The following is a 22,732-nucleotide window of genomic DNA, read 5'->3' as shown; positions in this document are numbered from 1 at the left end:
AGAGCTTGAGAGGATCTGCTGATTAAAATGGCAGAAAATCCCCAAATCCAGGTGTGCTTGTCGCACCCGAGAAGACTCAAGGCTGTAATTACCGCCAAGTGCTTTAACTAAGTACGGAGTAAAGGCTATGAATACTTATATCAATGTGATGCTTTAGTAAACAAGTTTATTTGAAAAAAAAAAAATCATTATGGAGTATTGAGTGTATGCTGAGGAGGGCAAGTTTTTCATTTTGGGCTATATATCAAAATGGAAAACTTATAGAATATATGAAAAATATATGTGTAGGATGTATATTTTTTTATTCTTGCATTCCTATTTTTGTGTGCACTATTTAAAAAAAAGTATCTCGTCTCTCACAGTCATTTCATTTTTAGAAATGTAAACAAATAATGTTTTAATATTATGGGTTAAGGTCTGATGGTGATTTCAATGTCCTTTTTTAGTGTTGAAGGTGTAAGCTACTCTCCCTGAGGAGGGATTAACAAAACACGCCCCTCTGGGTTGAGTCTGAAAATTAAAATCCATCAGGGGTTGCTAGGCAAGTACACACATGCCGTGCACTGTTGCCTGCTTTCGACCAAAGCCCCTGGAGCTACGCGGTGTTATGACTTCGTAATTCCTGAATAACATTTCCCTACCTTCAGCCGAATCCAGTCCAACCCCAGTTGACTACTGCAGCAGTAGGTAGCGGCTTCATGGAGAAAGACTTACCGATGCCATCTGGTGATGCGGGGCCGAGTGCTGATACAGAATTAGGGGCTGCGGACTCGGCCCTGCCAGGGAATATGCAGCCTCACAGTCGTCCGGGAGAGCATGCTGTGTCGGTTCTTTGGTCTTTTGGAAAGTGCCTGGGTGCTTTATTGCCTGTGTATCTGGCAGGCTACTTCGGATTCAGTGTCAGTCTAGTCTTGTTCGGTCTTGTCATCTACATGGGATGGAAGCACAGTCGCGATGAAAAACACTGTCGTTTGCAATCAGCCATGTACTTACTGGAAAACGAGCAAGACATTACCACCACTCGGGTTTTTAGGAGTAAACGCGATTTACCATCATGGGTAAGCTTTAATTCAAGTTCGCCTTCATTTTACTGTGTGCCCTACCTGGGCTTATGTTGGTTAGCGATAGTGATGACAACAGCTGTACAACATCTGGCTTTGACAACGTCACTCACTCAGCGCTCGTTTCATTTTTTTTTTTTACTGCGCACACAATTGTTGTTGGGTAAATAACCATTTATTTCGGAAGGTGCATGTCTAACTTGGACTGTCAAAGCACGTTCTGCTCGTGTCGTCGAATTTGAATAAGGACAGCAAAGCACTGCAGGAAATCCGTATGACGCCCGCTGAAACAGACCACTGCATTTTAGAACTGCTTTAAGTCTACGGAACTCATAATCGAAAAGACCTGGCTGGTGTTAACTGACATGTCTTTCTTGTGAAATATGGAGTTCGGTCTGTCATGTGAGCTATCTTTTATATTTATATTGGGTTTTGTTTCACCCCATTCAGTTGTAAGAAGGCTACCCAAAGTATGCCAAGAGATTTTTCGATTCGAAACCATCAACCTGTACAGTGCCAGTCCTTGCCCCCCAGCCAGAGTTCTAATGACGGATGTTAGCCCAGTAGGGCTAAGCACAGCATCTGAGGCTTAGCCTGTCTTGGGATTAGATGTCATGCCATTAGTAGATCAACAATAGATCCTCTTTAGCAGGTCTTAGGTTCATGTGTTGGATTTCTTGACCAGTTTAAATAAGCCCTTATGTTTTGTCAATCTGAACGAGGAACTCAAACGTCTTTGGCCAGGTCTCATACTCTCTCTCTCTGTCTCTCTCTGTCTCTCTGTCTCTCTCTCTCTCTCTCTCTATCTCATGCTATCTCTCATACACACACAGCATACAGGCGTGCGTATGCCCCCTTAGTCACCCCCCAAGGTACCAACTTATCAGTAACACACACTTGAGCACTGCTGGTTGGCCTACCACTCTCTCTCCAGCTCCCTTTCCCACAGAGCCCTCTGTCTCTCCCTCGGTCTTCCCCTTGGTTTCTTACCCTCATTAAGCTCGTCCACATTCCACAGTGAGACCAGCCCTGTCTATATTTGGACATTATTTTCCTGAAATCTCTGAAGTTAGTCTGCACTGAATCTGAGTCAGAGTAGACTGCGTCGCTGAGAATAAGAAGGGCTGAAGTCAATAGGTTTTCTGAGGATATACAGGTGGCCAAAGCTTTATGGTGCTCATATAGGAATTTGTGAAGGTCGTATTGCCAAGCCATAGAAAAGCTGCATAGAAGAACGGTGACACATGTAAGCAGAAGCTGCTTCTGGAATCCTTCTGTTAGCCTCTTTTCCTTCCTGTCTGTACACAATATTGTTATGCATTTTTTTTTTAAAGTGACCTTACACTTAACACTTAGAAGCACCCAGAGTATATCTTTCTCTTTCATTTCATCCGAAACTGTTGCCTGTACTGCACAAGATATCTGGCTGATGAGCAATACATGTATTATTATTTAAAGAAGTGCCAACAGTTATAGCATACTGTAGTTGTCACGTAGTCATTGTAATGAATCTATGCTTTTGTATTATTCAAAAACTATAAGCCGACTTATATCACAGAACACTATAAATGTAGAGAGCCAACATTAAAAGCAGCTTTTATGTACAAACAGAACCTCCCTAGTTATAAGTAATGATAATAACAGCTCATGTAATGAGTCAATGTGGTAGTTTATCGGTCCTCCTCTTTCTCAAACCAGGTTCATCTGACTTAGGTTGTGAGGGTAAACAGGATAACACACATTCGAAGATATTATCTTGATTCATGCGATAACACTGGAGGATGTACAATCCCATTTTTGATCTTGTGGCTGTGGATTTGAAGATCACAGGGGTTGACCAGAGAGATGCTGTCAATAACAACAACCCCCAAAAAAACCAGAAAGACTTATTTAACTGTGAACCTTTTATATCCGTACATTGCAGACATTTTCTATTGGCCTTTAAAATGACATGTGTATGACTCTGTGTAACTTGTAAGTCTTGGCTTGTTCTTCAAATACTTTCCCTCGATAGACTTTTACAATGGTCTGGTAAAGTGTAAGTTCAAGTGTGTTTGTCTTGTTTGTTAACAGGTTAATTTCCCTGATGTGGAGAAGGTTGAATGGATCAATAAGGTGAGTCTAACAAACAGTAACAGTGGCGACAGTGACACATACACATATACACACACACACACACACACACACACACACACACACCCCTATACACACTCACACACACACGTGCACCCCCCCCCCCCCCCCCCCCACACACACACACATGCACCTAAAGACACACATGCACCTTCACTCACGCATCTAATGCATGCATGCTTTGTCGAAGAGTTAATGGTCTGCTGTTGCTAGAGTGACCCACTTCCATTTAATTAGAGGCCGACAGGCCTGAACAGAGTACTGATGAAGAAGGTGCTTGGCTGTTGTTGCAGGGCCATAAAGTCACAGACAAAGCTGAGATTGTGGAGGCTAGTCAGCAGGGTTTGATCGGAGCTCTTCTTGCACAAGCTTCCCCTGGCAGACTTCCTGAGTCACATGGTGAACGCAGGCTCAGTTCCCTCAGCCTCAGCCTCTGCCTCAGCTCACACACACACTCACACACACACACACACACACACACACACACACACACACACACACACACACACACACACACACACACACACACACACACACACACACACACACACACACACACACACACACTCAGGCCTGACCCGTTCTCTCATGACCCTCATGAAGGGGTTTATAGGTGCAGAGACATGCTTGGAGGACAGCGGTTCATTTGCAATTCTGACTGAATTTCTTAGTGCTACTTAAAGTGATGATGAGGTTGAATGAAGAACATAACTGCAGATAAAACATCCACCATCTGCTGTATCTATATTTACTGAACAGTCATGTATAACTCATAATTATGATTTAGTCCTGTTCAGACTGCATATGGCATAACAGCCATGATGGGTTTGATCCAAGATCAAGGTGGTTGTGCAGAAGGACATAGAAAGACATATTTAACAAGCTGTGTGAGCAGGAAATATTTCAAGCCCTCCCAACCGGAAATGTTTGCTGCCTTCATATCTCCTTGGTCGGCTAGAGAGGTTTGGTGTTAACAGCACCGTGTCAAACCTCACACCCTGACAACAGGTTGATGTGGTGACAGGCGGAATCCATGGGTTGACTTTCATATCCTGTTCTGAAGTTGTAGCCAAAATCCAGGCGTTTTTCAAAAGCTCTACCTAATTTTCAGTTGATGTAAGGCCTCAAAGGGTATCTCCAATACATGTTTTTATGTCCTAGTGCAGTGAAATTCCATCTTCATCATCCCTTTTTGCAGTTAATCATAATTGACACATAAACAAGCAGTGAGAACTGAACTAACCTTGTCCCAATTAAATTTGGTCCTTGGTGGACATTCAGTCCTCAGGGTGCATTTGCAGAGCATTTTTTTCAAAGCTGTTGCTTTTGATGGGTCGGTCTGTTGACAATGTGTAACAACATAATGGCATTTAGCCTGTGTGAGAAAGGCCCGAGCCGGCCATCTCACCATGTAGGATGTAGGCTTCTGGATCATGGTTGCAGGCAGGCAGGAACAGACACAGTGCAGGTGACAGTGGCTTACGTACAAAAACAGCTATACATTTATTTACAAAACAAAAGGGACTCAAACCCCAAAACCATATATACAAAAAAACGAGGGACTTGAACCCCCCCAAAAAAGAGACATACACCAGGGCAATCACAACCCCAAAACCTAAGAAACATACACTAAACAAAACTAAAAGCTATTAAAACAGACAAGGTCCAACTGTGTCACACAAGTTTTGTCTAGTACCTTATCTTAGCTTCTTTGCAGCTTGTTCAGTCTGTCTCTAGCACAATAATGAGGTGCACCTTTTAACAAGGTAGCCCAGTCCATAGTTATGTTATTTAAAAATAAACTTCACAACCATTGCCATTCATCAAGTCGAGATGAGTTTCACATGCAAAAGGTACTGTATATTCCCCTTTATCTTAGCCCACACACCTTTAACCAATGAAGACCTTTCATCTGACTTCTCTTAATTTGTTGTGACTGATTTATGAAACCGTCGCAGACCATCCCAGCGACAAGTTGCAGTGGTGGGAATGAATCGTTGCAAGCTGTCTGATGCAACTGAAAAAGATTCATAAAGTTGCAGTTGCAGTCTTCACGGCTTTTGTGGTGTGTGTTGTCACTCAGTCAGTCAAGATACGGCATCACGGCAGAGTTTAGGTCAGAGGACAGACAGAGATGTGCTTATTAACTCGGTTTGAAGAACACAACAAAAGTAATTTGGCTGACTCTTGGCGTTGTCCATAATCCAGCCTTGTGTGAGACTAGTTCACATGTCCCCACAGAGAGTTTGCTGTGGATTCTGTTCACAGTGGTTAGCACTCAGCATATGCTTTAGCCATTTTAGATAAACCACTTAGTTATTTAAAGTCTGCTCAGTTTGCTTTTCATACACGTCTAATTATCATCAGTATATTTAATACCACTTATTACTTAAAATGTTATAAATGTTCAATAGCCTTTTAATTTCACTGTTTGTACATTACCATTGGCACACACCATGAGAAATGTGTAACTTAAAATAAACCTGAAGGAACGGTATTCCTAAATGCAGTGATATCCATTGTGTCAAAGATGACTGGGATACGAAGCCCTCAGCTGACTGCGTGAGAACACCTTTGAGTCTCAAACTGGCTCTCGTTGGGTTGCAAATTATCCATTTTAGCCATTTAAAAAATAATAAAACACTAAGTTATTTGAAGTCTGCTCAGTTCATTGTTCATACACGTCTAATTGTAATCATCAGTATATTTAATATCACTTACTACTTAAAATGTTAATTACTAAAACTGGCTCTTGATGGGTTGCAGATTATCCAGCAGGCCTGGCCCTTCATTGGGCAGTATTTGGAGAAGCTCCTGGTGGAAACCATCGCTCCCTCCATCAGAGCCTCCAGCACACACCTGCAGACTCTAAGCTTCACCAAGGTTGATCTCGGAGACAAGGTAGAACTCTTGTATTACTTAATATTACTATGGAGACAAGGTAGAACTCCTTTATTACTTTATGTTACTATGGAGACAAGGTAGAACTCCTTTATACTTTATATTACTATGGAGACAAGGTAGAACTCCTTTCTACTTAATATTACTATGGAGACAAGGTAGAACTCCTTTATTACTTTATATTACTATAGAGACGAGGTAGATCTCCTTTATTACTTTATATTACTATGAACTTCATTTAACAACAAAAGTGTTGAATATGAATTCTTCATGTGACTTCTTGAATTCTTCATCCCAGTCATAAATTGAATTGAAACCATATGCATGTGATGATTCACTGCCCTGGGTATCGATTGCACAATGTACGTATGTTCACCAGTTTTAAAGTGACATGTTCTTCTAGGCCATGAGAGTGGTTGGTGTCAAGGCCCATACAGAGCATGACAAACGGCAGGTGATGCTGGACCTCTACATCAGGTACATCATGCCCACCATCCTTATTCTCCTCGTGAATTTTACGACACACAAACCAAGACAAGTGAAACTGTGACCCTCCGTGTGTTGTGCAGCTTTGCCGGAGATGTGGAGATTAACGTTGAGGTGAAGAAGTACTTTTGCAAAGCAGGAGTCAAGGGCATACAGGTGAGAGAAGCACGACAATGAACTTATTAAAGGTTTGATGAAACATTAGACAGAATTATTATGCTTATTATTTTTCTCTCTCTCTCTCTCTCTCTCTCTCTCTCTCTTTCTCTCTCTCTCTCTCTCTGTTCCCTTCATCTCCCACCAGCTCCATGGCAAGCTGAGGGTGATCCTGGAGCCTCTGATTGGGGATATTCCTCTAGTGGGTGCCATCACCATGTTCTTCATCCGCAGGCCTGTGAGTCCTCCCTTGCCCCTCTGGCCTCAATGCTTTATGTCTCAGCAGATTCTAATGGTTTAAGAGGTCACCTTTCTCATCTCTCTCTCACCTTTCTCATCTCCCTCTCACCTTTCTCATCTCTCTGGTGCCTTGACTTTACAGAAGCTTGATATCAACTGGACTGGGCTAACCAACATGCTAGACATCCCTGGGCTGAAGTGAGTCAACTGTGCTGGTGTCTGGAGGTTCTTCCATGTACATGCATATTTAATTGTGTTTATACCATCTTAATGGACTAGCCCTTGTGATCTCTTTGGCCTGACCATTAAGAATGGGTGGATTGCTCGTGTGATTGTCAGCTCTTTGACGGGATGTCCTCAGTTTGAGTAGATGAGAAGCATGATTTTCCACATTAGAGTTGAGGTCCCACTAGTTGATAGTGGCAACATGCAATTTGTTTTGCAATGACATTGCATCCTTCCGTTGCCTCAAATAGGAACAATCCCAGACTGGAATCCCACCTTTCCCACCTGAAATTCCTTCTATGTGAGCAAATCCTTTGTTACCGTGTTGCACCTTTGCCAGATCCCATGCTGTGTGTGAATATGCATTGCAAATGACAGTATGATGTTATATCTGTATGTCAAGGTCTGTATGTCAAGGTCTTTGTGTCTGTCTGCAGTTTGTTTGCCATTTTCTTTGTCAACAAAATGCAACCCTTGCATTCATTTGCAGTGCAATGTCGGACACTATGATAATGGATGCTATCGCCTCTTACCTGGTTCTTCCCAACCGTCTCACTGTGCCCCTGGTGGCTGACCTGCACGTTGCGCAGCTCCGCTCCCCTCTCCCACGGGTAACACACCCAATCAATACTTAGAGAGCAGAGTGGTCAATTAACCACTTTCGCTGTGGTTAAATATGTTGTGCTGTTAGCAGAACCCACTACAGACCTCAGGGGATCTTGTACTGAGATTTAATTACATGAAACCTATAGTCATATGTGAGAAAATATGACGTATAACAAAGCAGTTAGCATCTATTCATGGTGTTTGGAATGAATCCTTTGCATTCATGCTGTGCATTCTGGTAACTACACCCCATACAGTATGTACTTTCCTAAAGACCCCCAAAAGAATGTCTGATGTATGGATTTGCAGATTAAGATCCTTTGTGCTTGGCACAGAGTGCTGTCCTCCATCTCAGCCTGTGTGTGTGTGAATGGACTCTGATAGGGGATTGTGCGCATCCATCTGCTGGAGGCTGAGAACCTAGCCGCTAAGGACAACTACATCAAGGGCGTGTTGGCAGGGAAGTCAGACCCCTACGCCGTGCTCAGGGTGGGCACCCAGACCTTCACCTCACGTCACGTGGACAACAACCTCAACCCCCAATGGCGTGAGATGTATGAGGTAAGATGGCTCCCTACTCTCAAGGCCTCAGTCATTAGGAAATGTGTTTCCTCACAACAACAACAAAAAAGTGAGTGAGTGGTAACAAGCAACAAATGTTGGCCAACACTTGGGGTTTTGTATTCATTGAATGTGTTATTTCTCACAGAAAAGAGATTCTGTGAAATAACCCAGCTGTAATACAGTGATGCCAAGCATACTTTAAAGTTGCCCCTGTATCTGTGGCATGCCATTAAAGAACACACTCAGTGTGTTTCCATGAAGAGAAAACCTTGTGACCTCAGAACACTTGGAGAAAACAGGCGACTGGTGCAATCACGAGAACAGTGATACAGTGTGCTAAGCATATTTTGAAATGACAACCTTTGGCCTTTACCACTGTCTTAATGGTCACTTGCCCCTTCATGCTTGATTTCAGAAACATTTTGAGTCACAGGTTTACTGTTCTCTTCGAAGCACAAAGAGATGCTTCAAACGTATTGCTTGTGGTGATCATCTGAATGGCACACATGTGACACAATTAGATTAGTTAGAATAGAAAATATCACGAATATCACTGGAATGGTAAAAAAAAAAAGTCACCAATCTGTTTCTTTCTTATTCATTGAAAGGGGAAGTTATTTTTGCTGATGAAGAGCAAATCTAGATTTAAAAACAGATTTCAATGTCCACATGTTGTTGAGTCTGTTTAAAAATTTCAACACGATCACATCTTAAGAAATAACAGGATGTGACTATTACACACTATGGTTATGAAACCCGGGGGGGGGGGGGGGGGGGGGGGTCGTTGGAGGAGAAATTCTTGTGAGAGAAAGGCCTCTGCAAACAAACCCTGCAAACAAACAAAAATGTCCTATCATGCACACTCAGAGTGGTCTTAGCTGACTTGATCATTTCTCTCCCACTGATCATTTCATAATCATAAATGTCTCATCTCTTCACTGGTCTGTTTTTGTGTCGACCTGTTTGTGTGCTGGTGTGTGTACGTCTCTTCGGGCACTTTTTACATCATGTGTATCTGTGGCTGTCAGGTCATTGTCCATGAAGTGCCTGGACAGGAGTTGGAAGTGGAGGTGTTTGACAAAGACCATGACCAGGATGACTTCCTGGGGAGGTACTTTTCACTGTATCCATGTGTGATCATCCTCAGAGCCATGCTTTTAACTTTGGGAGCTGCAACCCAGCTCAAAGCTAAGTGGCACCTTCACCATATTGCTGACCTTGTTAGATGATCAGACTGGAGGCCATGATATTAGCATTGCCTTTAGATCATCAACAAAGGGAGTATGTGAAGCTGTGACCAGCATATTCTTCCTAGGCCATCCTCTGAGGGAAAATGGGTGGTCATGGAAGTGCTAGGTTGCCAATTTTTCCCCAAACAGAGGTTATAGGCAAATAGCAAAATACATAAAGCAAAATAGCTAAATACATAAAGTTGATTTGTAAACCAAAGAAATATTTTTTTTTTCTAATCCAGGCAAGATTTTTCTTTCAAGTCTAGCTTTATTTTCCACTGTCTGATTATTTTGTTATCCAAAGCAGCTCGCCTATAAGCTGTCCTCAGCATTGTTACAAATATCCAAATATTGTAGTGTCTTTGATGATCTTTGGGACATCGTTCCACCTTCCGGATGGATGAAATAGAGCGTAAATTGTTCAGTTACTTTACAAGGCATTCTCGCTTTAACCAGAGCAAGTTATTATTCCTCCGTTTTTGGGTTTAAAATATGTGTTCTAGTTTAGGGAGGCCCTAAAGAAAGAAGATGCATACTAACAATATGTTTTGTTTATATGCAAGTCTTTTTTTTTAACCTTAAAAACTACAACACTGCAACTTTAATTAAGTGCAGAACAGTTTGTGTTTCCAGGTGAACTTCCCTAATGGTAGAAATATGATCTTTATAATCCTGTAAGCACTGGGGCATTACTTCTGGCTCTATAGTTCAATCTGGTGTGTTGTTTCATTGTCTAATCCTGCATTATCTTTGTTTCTCAGAGTCAAGCTGGATTTGGATATAGTAAGGAAAGCCAGACTTTTGGATGAGGTGAGTGTTGGCCAGACTTTACAGATTCTGTTCACTTATTTGGAATCCATAGCTGTCTAAACAAAAACATATTTTGGGCACAGCCATGTGTTTTCCCATCTGTACTGTTTCTGCTAATCCCTACATCGTTCTTCCTATAATTTACTCTTAAATCAATGTATAATTATGTGTGTGTGTGTGTTTTATGTGAATGTGTGTGTTGTGTGTGTGTGTGTGTGTGTGTGTGTGTGTGTGTTTACTGTTTCATAGTGGTTCCCTCTGAAGGACACTCCCTCGGGCCAGGTGCACCTGCGTCTGGAGTGGCTCTCTCTGCTGCCCTCTGCTGAGCGTCTGAGTGAGGTGAGCACAGCGGGCGGCACACATCACACATCCTCCTGCCTCCTCCTCCTCCTTCCTCCCTCCCTCCCTCCCTCCTCTCCTCCTCCTCCTCCTCCTCCTCCTGGCCCACCTCCCCTCATCACTAACACTGGGAGAGGTGCTGAGCCATGAACAGTCCAAGAGGAACTTTCACAGTAGGAGGGCAAAGTGAAGTAATGTGACGGCACGCAAAGGCTGACTATTGTATATGCAGGCAAAGGCTGACTGTATTGTATATGCAGGTGCTGCAGAGGAACCAAAGCCTCACCATCTCTAGCAAGACAGCAGAGGCCCCCTCTGGATGTATTCTGGTGGTTTATCTGGACCGAGCCCAGGACCTTCCGGTGAGTCATTCTCTACTTCCTGTTTGAGCCAGCTGCATCCTCTCTCTCTCTCTCTCTCTCTCTCTCTCTCTCTCTCTCTCTCTCTCTCTCTCTCTCTCTCTCTCTCTCTATCTCTCTCTCTTTCTCTCAGGTATAAATAAAGACAAAGAGAGAGAGAGAGAGAGAGAGAGAGAGAGAGAGCGAGAGAGAGAAAAGAGACAGATAGTGGTGTGTAGTTTAAGGCTATGAGGACTGCAGTTGTTTGTGTGTTGACTCTCATGTGTTGTCACAGATGAAGAAAGGCAATAAGGATCCCAGCCCCATGGTGCAACTGTCTGTGCAAGACACCACTCGAGAGAGCCGGGTCAGTCATCACTCACACAACACCCCTCAGTACATACAGTTCACACATACATACATACATGCATACATGCATACATGCATACATACATACATACATACATACATACATACATACATACATACATACATACATACATACATACATACATACATACATACATACATACATACATACATACATACATACATACATACATACATACATACATACATACATACATACATACATACATACATACATACATATGTTAATGTGCAAATATGACTCTTAGCATTTATTTTATCCTGGGTTCTAAAATCACTTGCCACAAGTTGCCAGTTCCAGTTGTTCGGGTGTTGGCTCATTACATTTTTTTGTCTGGATTGTAAAACTGTCTTGACCCAAGGTTGCTACACCTGGAGACATAATCAGGTGTTAAAATCATTTGTGTGTTTGTTTGAGAATAAATTGGTTGAGGTTAACTCATTGCGGGGGCAGTAGACAGTACACTGACAGGGACAGTAGAATGTCTTTTGTGCAGGAGGGGCGGAAAAGGGGGCAGAAACCAGGCAGATACTTCTGTGCAAGAGGGGCAAAAGGGACAATGTGTGGGACTGGAGATTGCTGGCTGATGCCAGTAGACAACTTCAAGTGCCACAGTGTATTGTTGTGACTGCTATGAGACCAGACATGTTGTTGTATGCTGACTGTGAGCGCGTTGTTCACTTTATTGAGTTAACAGTTCTCTTTGAAGGTGTGATTGAGGAAGCATTTGAAAGGAAGAAGCTAAAGTATGCGGAACTGGTTGCAGAAGTGAGGGAATGAGGTTTGCAAGCACACACAAGACCAGTGGAGACCAGAGGTGCTTGAGGCTTTTTAGCTAAATCAACCACAACACAACACTTGGTTTTTCAAGGAGGTGGTTTTTCAAGGAGGGTCACTCAAAGGGGCTGGGTTGAAAAGCTGCTGAAAAGCGAGCCAGTGGTAATGGTTGAGGTGCTTGCAGACAACTTCGGGTTGTGAATTAACCTGAACTAAAACTAAGATACATGGAATCTCGTCTGTTGTGTAGTGGCATGTACTCTAACCCATCGAGAGTATGGAGGGGGGTAGGTCTGGGACACCAAACACCACCATTGAGCCTTCAGGGGGTGTCGTAGGCTTAATTAAATTAAACACTGATGAAGGAAGGTGCTCACTTGACAACCCCAGAGAAATGCTTTTGAAGGCAGCTTTGTTGTTGTTGTTGTTGTTGTTTGTCTTGCTGCTCAAGTTTTATGGTTGGGCAGACATTTTGGAGTACTTGTGGGCTACAGATAGCACATATTGTACGGTCATGGAGGGCCTGGATACAACATGGGACGTGTGGTGCGGCGGTCTCTAGACAGTTGTGCGTTGTTTTTGTATCATGCTGCGCAGGATCTATGGTTGGACAGTTGCTCTATTGTTTAGGTTAGGTTGCTGGCTGTGAGTGCTTGCATGTGACAGTAAGAGGAATGGACTACTGTGGAAAGTCCTCAACAAATAGCACAAAGAATTCAACATCTTAATGTACAATTCAAATGACATGGTTCTTTTTATTAATTAATCAGGGAACCCCAAAGGGCCTCCCTGCCTGCATAGTTTGTGTTGTCACTGTACATTGAGGTGGATTCTTACTTTAGACTTTATTGAGGTAGCAGTCAAGCAACACATGCTGAAAACAAGCATTGCATGTTCAATACGTAAATGACACCAAATTCATTTTTTGCATGTAGACTCAACTATAACATGAATTGCATAATTTTGCCTGATGTGATCTAAACAAATGTTTTATTTCTCACTCCTCATAGACTGTGCTTGGAACCACCGACCCTATATGGGAGGATGCCTTCACCTTCTTCATCCAGGATCCTCTCAAACAGGACTTGGACATTCAGGTCTGCACATGTGTTCTGCTAACCTGCTTTGTATTCTAAGTGTCACCACTCCCCTCAAACAGTGAAAACTTGAGTTAAGTCACCAGGCCAAAACAGATCACCTAGGAGACCTGATGTGAAGACTAGACTCGTTCTCCTGCCGTTTGTGTTTGCTCAAGTGTCTCCGCATTTTTGTAGTTATCTCACCCCTCCACTCCCCCGCTGTCTCTGCGTCCCTTTCTCTCACAGGTGAAGGACGACGACAGGTCCCTGTCTCTGGGTAGTCTGGCCATCCCTCTGGCCCGGCTGCTGGTCACCCCAGAGCTTACCATGGACCAGTGGTTCCAGCTGGAGAACTCGGGCTCGGCCAGCAGGCTCTACCTCAAAGCTGTGCTGAGGGTGAGTGGACTGACACAGTTGTGATGTTCACATAATATGATTGTTATCAAACATAGGTGCTGAAAAAGAGTCAGTTATAGGCTCATAGGCATTTTACATATGAAAGCTGGAAATAATACATTGTCTGGCCATATGCTATGTTTACTTAATTACTTTATCCCACTAACCAAAATACGTATGGGACAGACAAAGATAACAGCGAAATGTGACGAGTTTCTGTTGTGATTAATAGAATTTGTTATACAGTTCCATTGGCACTCTCCTACATTCAAACTCTCTTCAGCCTCACACGCTCACTACAGCATCGGATCTTGGTCAGACATAGGTTGAAAAAAATCACTGGTGGTGTACAATCTGTGTCAACATTCTCTGAGGAGAATAGAGGATTTTTAGGGCCAGCAGGGGCCTCTCTAGTTATTTATCCCAAAGTACCATTCATAGTAGTCTACTATTGATAACTAGTAAGCTGCATTGCAGTTGAATGCAGTTTTTACAAGCTCTCCTAGAGGTAATATAGAAACAGGTCTGGTCTACAAAATGGGATTTGTCTATATAAGTAACTGCATAGGAAAAGGTTAAGGTTGCCATTATTTCTCTGTCGTCAAAACGTGCTGTTTCATAGAAAACAAATATTTTGTCTCTGTGTCTACCGACTTTAACGGATCTCTATATCCCCTTACCTTTTGGTGTGTGTGCCCCAGTTGCTTTGGCTGGATGAAGATGCTATTCCCATCAGCCCTGTCTCTCCATGTCCCACATCCCCTGGGTCAGGCCATGGCGAAGGGGGCGTGATATCAGAGGTGGCCCCAGGTGGCTCCAACTTGGCCCCCAACCCCTGTGTGACGCGGCCCAAAAACACCAGCCCAGATGAAGACTTCGCCACTGAGGTGAGGCCCCTCAGGACTAATTTCACCTTCTAATCAGGCTACATTAGTGTGTTTGCTTTTCTTATATTGATTTAATAATTAACGGTTTTGTGAGAACTCGTCAAACCAGTTAAGCCTGGCAGCGCGTATCCTGTTTCGTAACGTATCCTGTTTGTCTCTTAAGCTGTCTCTCGCCCATGTTGACATACTATACTGAGACGCCCCTCCCTGCCCTGCCCACCTCTGTGTTTCCTGCAGGGCGTCTTGAGGATCCATCTGGTGGAGGCCGAGGACCTCGTCGCCAAGGACAGCTTCATGGGCAGGAAGGGGAAGAGCGACCCCTACGTCAAGGTCCGCGTGGGTGGTGTGACCTTCAAGAGTCACGTGATCAAAGAGAACCTCAACCCCACCTGGAACGAGATGTATGAGGTATGAGTGCACGCTCCAGCTTCACGGGGGGCCGGGTGTTCCTCAGGGAGTTCCAGCATGAGTAATGTCTTTGATCTCTTTTTAGATACACGTTTTTTTTCACGTTTTTTTTTTCACAGAGAGCTCTTGTAACCTCTTTAATTCAGCCTGTTGGGACATGGCTCCCCTTGTGGACATCTCTGCTGTACTCACACCATGTAACTATGTCTCTCACTTCTGGCCGTCTCTCTGGTGTCCCTCACAGGCGATCCTGACCCAGCTCCCTGGACAAGAGGTGCAGTTTGAGTTGTTTGACAAGGACTTCGACCAGGATGACTTCCTCGGCAGGTAAGGAAAGGAGACAAAGACGCCAGAAAGTGGGGTTTCTATGTGTAGATCCGGGGATTCTGCAGATGTAATCTCAAAAATCTCATTGCAGATTCAAGATTAATCTAAGAGACCTTATCACCGCACAGTTCAATGATCAGGTTAGAGCCTCCTCACATCAAGTCTGAATTAAAAAAAAATAAGATAACACCTAAAGGTTTTCAATATTACTAATTCTGTGCTCTGTGTGTTCGCCGGTGGCTGTGTGTGTGATTTCCGACCAAACCTGCAGTGGTACACTCTGAATGATACGGAGTCGGGGCGAGTTCACCTAGTGATGGAGTGGTTGCCCAGAGTAACAGACCCGACGAGACTTGACCAGGTTTGCACCGTGTTGTCTGAGTGCTCACAGAAACTAAACACCTGTTAGCTAATGTGTCTGTGTACACACCGGCCACACAACTGTTTCCATCAGTCCATTCATTTGCTTTTCTCAGGTCATGTACTGTATCAGGTCATTTCTGGTACAAGCACTTTGAGCTGCATTTTTTTGTATGAAAGGTGCTATACAAATAAAGCTTTATTATTATTATTTCATTTGCAAGCAAATTCATACATAAACATACATTTTTGTATAACACGACATGTTGCATTTTGTGCTGGGTTATTAGTATGCTGGCAGGCACCATTTGGCAGTTGAACAGTGTAAGTGATGGCCTCTTTTGTGATGTGTCCTGTTAGATCCTGCAGTACCAGTCCCAGCAGGCGTATCAGAATAAGGTGGTGTCCTCTGTAGCCCTGCTCTTTGTCTATGTGGAGAGGGCCCATGGTCTGCCGGTGAGTGCATATGCTCAGGGATATCCACACGTCTCACGCTTCCAAAAACAGAATCTAAGATAAATTGTACTGTAACTGTCAGCACGGAGATTTTTTGTGTGCTCTGTGGATGTGGAGGGGTGGCTTTGCAATCTGACTTGTTTTCTTTTCGGTGCCATGTTTTTTGTGGCCATAGCTGAAGAAGAGTGGCAAAGAGCCCAAGGTCGGGGCAGAGGTCTCACTGGAGGGCGTTTCATACCGGACTAAGGTGGGACTTCCTGTTCATTCCCACGTGATGTATGTCTGCCTGTGTCCTTGATGTGACACATCCCTAAAGTCTGCATGAAGACTGGATTGTTGTTGTAATGAAATGGTACATTTTGGTGTCTCTCATGATTTGTGCACATTTATGTTTAATCTCCCATAGGTTTGTGATCGTTCTACCTCTCCTCGGTGGGATGAAGCTTGTCACTTCCTGGTTCGTGACCCCAAAAAGGACATCCTCACAGTGAAGGTCAGGAAATTGATACGTATAAAAAAAACAAATTCAGTTTGAGCCGTGTTGCTGATTTGACTGAATTTGACCGGGTGTGACAGAAAGTCATAGTGTATTAATGTGGGTTGTCTGTGCAGCTTTCTCACAGCTGGGGCCAGGCTCTTGGTGCCCTGGTGCTGCCAGTGAGGGAGATGCTGGCTGAGCCTGACCTGGTGCTGGACTGCTGGCTGCCCCTAGATGGCGCTCTCCCAGAGAGTGAGATCCTACTGAGGGCTGAAGTCAAGGTGCCTTAGCAACAACAGCGCAATGGTTCAATATTTCAGAACAGCGATCATGCAGTCTAGTTGAATTTGAAGTTAAAACAAATGTAGTTCTCAGAGCATCCATTTAATAGTCTAACTGACTACTTTAACTGACTATTCAGTTAAATGTCCATCTGTCCATCATTTCTGAAATAGCTAATCCAGTAATCTTTGTCTGCAATCATAAACAATTTACTTGTATTTTGGTCAATCAGTTATTGGACTCAAAGTTAGTGGAGTGTCTCAAGGCAAGTTGTGATGACGTCACAGACGGAGATGAGATAGAGGAAGTAGATCACGTCATTCCCAGCAGAGACTCAGACATGGCAGCCAACCTTAGGCACAGAGCAGTGCCCTACTATGCGTGAGTGTCACACAGAATACACTACTGGTCTTTCTTGCACAGAAAGAGACAGCTATAATTACATTGTGTGCCCGTGTGTGTTTTGTGTGTGTGTGCGTGTGTGTTTTGTGTGTGCGTGCATGTGCGTATGTGTGTGCGTCCTTAATGTGTGTGTGTTTGTGTGTGTGTGTGTGTGTGTGTGTGTGTGTGTGTGTGTGTGTGCGTGTGTGCGTGTATGAGCGTGTGTGCTTGTGTCTACAGAGGAGATGGTATGAGCGATGATGGAGGAGGTGGACAGGTGAAGCTCTCTCTCCTCTACTCTTCTGAGGAGAGCCGTCTGGTCATCACAGTCTATGCCTGCAGGTACTGTAAATCCCTCAGTGCCCCAAGTATCATACACTTACTTATGTACTTTTCCTCACTCACTGTTTGAATATCTCATATCTAAGGCTCATAGGCTGTTAACATTCCATGAGCTGCTTCAGGAACTTCACCCTTGAGCTGTTTGGCTGACCACATTCCTCTTGGAACACCTGCAGCATTACATTTGTGATCCCTGAACTGTCTGCCGCCAGAATGTAAACACTTCAGTCTGGCTTGTTTGTTTGCGGACAGAAACCTGACTGCCTGCACCAAAGATGGATCCGACCCCTACGTCTCCTTCATCCTTTTCCCAGACAAGAGCAGAAACACCAAACGGAAGACCAGCGTGAAGAAGAAAGACCTCAACCCTGAGTTCAATGAGAGGTAATGTGTGGGGGAGTAATAACAGGCTTTGTAGATAATGACATGTGTCAGGCAGCCCCAGAGGCTTAATGTTCCACTGCATTTGCCCCTGCTAGGTTTGACTTTGACCTGTCACTGGAGGAGGCCTCGCAGAGAAGACTGGATCTGTCGGTGAAACACAGTGTTTCCTTCATGAGTCGTGAGGAACTCATCGGAAAAGTGAGAGTACACAGTTTTAGCGTTGTGAATAAACAGTTAATTTGTTATGTTTTTCTTTCATGTCTTTTATTCTAATTATAATTATAGTTCTAATTCTAATTCCAATTCTAGTTCTAATTTACTTCTAATTCTAATTCCAGTTCCAATTCCAATTCCAGTTCTAGTTCTAATTCCAATTCCAATTCCAATTCCAATTCTAGTTCTAGTTCCAATTCCAATTCCAATTCAAATTCCAATTCAAATTCAAATTCAAATTCAAATTCAAATTCAAATTCCAATTCCAGTTCTAGTTCTAGTTGTAGTTCAAATTCTTATTCTAATTCTGGCATGAGCAGCTCTTTATGCCCTCTTGTTTTCTTCTGCTGTAGCTGCAGCTTGAGCTGGACCAGGTTGACCTCAGCTCAGGGGTCACACAGTGGTATGTACACCAGTTACACCCAGAGTTTGTTTTTATAACATTCAGAGCATCTGTGCAAATAGATCTTAGCTTCCTCCTGTTGCTATTTATGCTCTGTTCTTCTCAGGTACGCCTTGACGGAGGAGACCACCTAATGGGAATTCAAGTGGACTTGATGATGCCTTTAAAGTCTCTGTCTGCTCCTTCTTTATCTACTCCTAAGCTTCTGCTAGATGTTGCAAATGTCACTTTTGTAACTTTGAAGTTGTGTGTAGCATTAGAGTAATGGGATCACTGATGAGGAAGGTCAAAGGTATCATATCACTTCAGTACGGTCATTCATCAGGGGAATACCTTCTATTTGTCTGAACAGGAACGGTGTTTACTGTCAATCATGAAAAAACTACGAAAGGGGTATTATATCACATTTGCACTAGCAAAAGACGTTTAGATTGATGTTAACATGCAACACAAGTTTTACATTCGGTCCTTCTGTGGTGAAGTCTTAACCTTGTCAGTATTTTCAGGTACAATGTGGCAACTACTTAATGAATTTGCGCCGATGTTCTTGACTGAGCACCTTCAAGTGCTCACTGAACAACTGTGCAGGTACATTGAACAACACAGTGCATACATATTTATAGAATGTGTAACTACAATTCTCATCAACTCAAAACCAAAGATAGCTAATTTTCAAAATGGAACGAAATTACACAACAAAACTCCAACCGACACATTCCTCACTTGATGTAGTTACACAGAAAATGAATATGTCTGTCCAGAAGAGCACATGATCCTCACAGACATTACAGGTGGTGCATGTTGATAGAAATTATGCAATGGCAGGTACAGTATCACCAGTAGCAAACAGCAGGTTAGTAATAGATTATAATTATTTTAGTTGCTTTTTGTCGTTCCGTGTTACAGTTTTAAATGTTTGCACTTTTATGCCTTTTCCGTTGCTGGAAACTGCACAATCTTGACTGAAAATAATGTAATTTGAAAGAAAAAAACTTTTATTTGAACTGAAGGAACTCTGTTATATGTGTTAGGAGTCTTAAAAGGTAGCTGATGAGGCTTTGTCATACAGTGTTATTAAATGTCTTTGTCACCTTAGCAACATTCATATCAGAAAGGTCTGAATCACTGTGCTTTGTTCTGCATTCCTTGCTAATGGAGGCAGAAGTGTGCTATAATGTGTATTTGCTCAATCTCTTCTGAAGGCAGCCTTACAGTGCCAAGTTTTAAATGACTGAGGTGGTGTTGTGAACAGAAGCTTGAAAGATAGATGTAGAGAATCAGCAAGGAACGGTTTGGGGTGAATGGGGGGAAAGATATTTTTCGACAGAAAGGGAATGGATGATAGGAATGTCAGCTAGGATGGTTTACACTTCATCATGAATGCCTGTGTTGATTGATTAAACTTTATTTGCACTTTAAATTGATTTGCGTTTGTCGTCCTTTATGTGAAAACTGTCTGAACCTCGTGCATAAATGTATATATATATATATATATATTCTGAATATCCCTACGGTGATTAATAAAAGTTTATCTCATCTTATCTTATATATGTTTACTTTTCGGTAGCTTGTCAAGGTAGTGATGACCAAGGAACATCAAGACACAAAACATTACTATGATGAATTATGCCAATACAACCTCCATTAATAAACATCCTTCAGTATGTTTACTTTAGTGGGCGCCCATATCATGGACTGTGTACATGCACTTCAAGCTTTGTTGACACTGCTGTTTTGGGGAAGAGAAAAGCAACGAATAAACAGGCCTTTGTATAAAAAGAACTTAATTGATGTCTAGATTGTGGCCTGTGAGATACAATTTAGCTGCTCACTTTTAAACTCTTACAGTCATAGTCATGAGTGTTATCCTCGCTAAATAATGTTTTTTTTTAAGCAGCCAGTAATGACATCCTATATAAATAGTTCAAATTTCTAATTGGTCATGCTGAAGTTGCAGTAGTAAACCGGCAGGCCGCGATAATGCGCTGTTTCAGACGTAATGATCCATCCATCTGTCTCACTGAGGCAAACGATGTGTTGCATGACGAAAAAAAGTCACCCACTCACTGAGGAGGACTTCTTTGAAAATGGGTGGGACAATACTACTTCACACTTTAGCCTGAGTGGATACGAAATCGAGGAGTCTTATTCGGGATCTCACACGATAATGAATGGAGGCTCGTAGTAGACAGGAAAGTTCTGAATAATGTAGTTTGAAGGTTGGCTCAATCATACAGTTGGATTTACAGCAAGAAATGGATTGGCTGGGCAGCTCCGACTCAATACTTACGGAGAAGAAACAAATCGATACTTCATAGCTTTTGAAGTGATAGTTTGATTCAATGGCGTGCGACAGATGCAAAATGAATAGTTGATACATTCATGTAAAAAAAATAGTGTGCGTTTTACTTCCAGTGTATGGTTTGGACAATAGTTAGGTTTGCTATTGGTCATGTGAATTGACAACATCTGGAATGTAAGACATATCGTTAAGCGTTTTGAGAGCAATCAAAAAAAGAAGAAAGACGTTTAAATTTTCCTTTTGGACTGACATTTTGTTTAACCATGGGGAATATTGAGAGTGTGGATGGACAGTCGGAGATGAAGCATCACATAATGCCATTGAAAGTTCCCATGCCCGATCCAATGGAACTAGAGGAGAGATTTGCATTAGTTTTGGTAAGTTGTAATGACAGATCATGTTGGTTAGTTTCTTGTCGTTGACCAGAAGTTCTATATAAGTGTTTTTTTAAGCATTTTCCTTAAATGTTAACAGCCCAATCATTCGATTTATCATTGTATTATGACTAGATTAAAATGAGAATAATGTGAAAGTAGGCTATTGATTAAACAAAATGGAAAGCTGAGCGGCCTAATTTCAGTCCAGTTATTCTCATTTTACATAGCCTATCTTGTCCTCTGGATTTATCGCTGACGTTAACTTTATCTTTGAAGTTGACAGAGACAGACAGTTCAGCTTATGTTTGATAACAAAAAAATAAACATATTTGTGTCGTGCCAATACCATAAACCACAGTTGTGCGCGTCATAGAAGTGGAAACACATCAGAAAATCTATGATATCACTTTTCCTCTCTACCTCGATAATTATTTATGCCCTGTGATATCTTGAATTGGCAAACCAGTTCCACCCCCATGCCTGTATTTTCCCCTCCCCGGCCATTCTTTTGTTTCCAAAAAAGTCAACCCCTACCCGCAGCTTTGAGCAAAAAAATGTAGCCTGCCGGACGATAATCATTTTACCGAGCCGTCACTCTATCTCACAAACAAATCGGACTTTAGGCAAACAACGGCATGTGTCTTAACGGTGCGTGAAACTGAAATATCTTGCATTTACAAAAAAAAAAAAAAAATCTTTTTTCATCACTGTCTGAGTGCTATCCAACACAACATTTTCTGAATTCCCCCGAAACTCCTACGCTCGGGACTGTGCGGAGGGAGCCACGCCTTCTCCGCTCCATCTTCGCAACTTGTAACGCAAGCTCATCTATCTCATTATCGGATAGCTTTGTTATGCAGTGTACACAGTCAACACCCACTATTAACATAAATCAACACATCCAGGGGAGGCATGCTTACTTCTGTCATCGGATACGAGTCTGCCGTTAAGCTCACTCCAAGAACTGTCTTGATGAAAGATTTGATCAGGATATTTCGACGCTTTAAACAGCAACGTGCAACAGAGAGATGTAATGCTATGCTGCTGTTTAGCCTATTGGAAGAGATGTCTGTGCCTAAGTTGAGACAATTTGTGCACATTCTGGACCGCACAGGAAACGGCTAGAGCAGCTTTTTAGGCACAAGTTTGTAAGCTAAAAACCCGCCATTTATTGTCGTTAGTTCCAAAGAACAAGGCTAGTCGAAAAGAAGACATAGAGACAATGCTGATTCCATCCTGTGTTTATAGCTGACTGCATATTTTCTCTCGCTTACATTTTGAACCCACTGTTGTCAGCACCAGCGCACCAGGAACATTTTGTGAAATAAACAGTTTTCTCTAACTAACTTAAGTTATCAATAACCTAACTATCTTTTGTGCTTAAGACTGGTAAGGACT

The 22,732-nt window shown here is 42.6% G+C and overlaps 2 protein-coding genes across 5 annotated transcripts in view; both read left to right on the top strand.

Moving 5' to 3' along the window:
* Positions 1 to 698: 698 nt before the first annotated feature.
* esyt1a (extended synaptotagmin-like protein 1a) lies at positions 699 to 18,918 on the top strand (the record flags this gene model as incomplete). The annotated part of the gene is made up of 31 exons (XM_080832020.1): positions 699 to 1,058; positions 3,135 to 3,176; positions 5,961 to 6,095; positions 6,499 to 6,572; positions 6,665 to 6,737; positions 6,886 to 6,975; positions 7,120 to 7,175; positions 7,693 to 7,813; positions 8,193 to 8,369; positions 9,401 to 9,483; positions 10,366 to 10,414; positions 10,664 to 10,753; positions 11,014 to 11,115; positions 11,387 to 11,458; positions 13,270 to 13,356; positions 13,585 to 13,734; positions 14,436 to 14,621; positions 14,859 to 15,029; positions 15,274 to 15,356; positions 15,448 to 15,496; positions 15,628 to 15,717; positions 16,077 to 16,172; positions 16,348 to 16,419; positions 16,579 to 16,665; positions 16,785 to 16,931; positions 17,165 to 17,313; positions 17,554 to 17,655; positions 17,908 to 18,039; positions 18,135 to 18,237; positions 18,606 to 18,655; positions 18,762 to 18,918. 31 exons carry the CDS (start codon positions 699 to 701, stop codon positions 18,787 to 18,789), a joined length of 3,306 nt encoding a protein of 1,101 aa, XP_080688146.1. The 3' UTR covers positions 18,790 to 18,918.
* A 1,908-nt stretch (positions 18,919 to 20,826) lies between these two features.
* fmnl3 (formin-like 3) overlaps positions 20,827 to 22,732 on the top strand; it is a 40,630-nt gene continuing 38,724 nt past the window's right edge. For all 4 annotated transcript variants that reach the window (XM_080832572.1, XM_080832571.1, XM_080832570.1 and 1 more), the window contains exon 1: positions 20,827 to 21,334. In XM_080832572.1, coding sequence (XP_080688698.1) covers positions 21,221 to 21,334 — 114 coding nt within the window. In that variant the 5' untranslated portion in view covers positions 20,827 to 21,220. The remainder of the gene's footprint in view (positions 21,335 to 22,732) is intronic.

Source organism: Sprattus sprattus (assembly GCF_963457725.1).
Source record: "Sprattus sprattus genome assembly, chromosome: 2".
NCBI lineage: Eukaryota > Metazoa > Chordata > Actinopteri > Clupeiformes > Clupeidae > Sprattus > Sprattus sprattus.
This window is presented reverse-complemented; position numbering and strand designations above follow the sequence as displayed.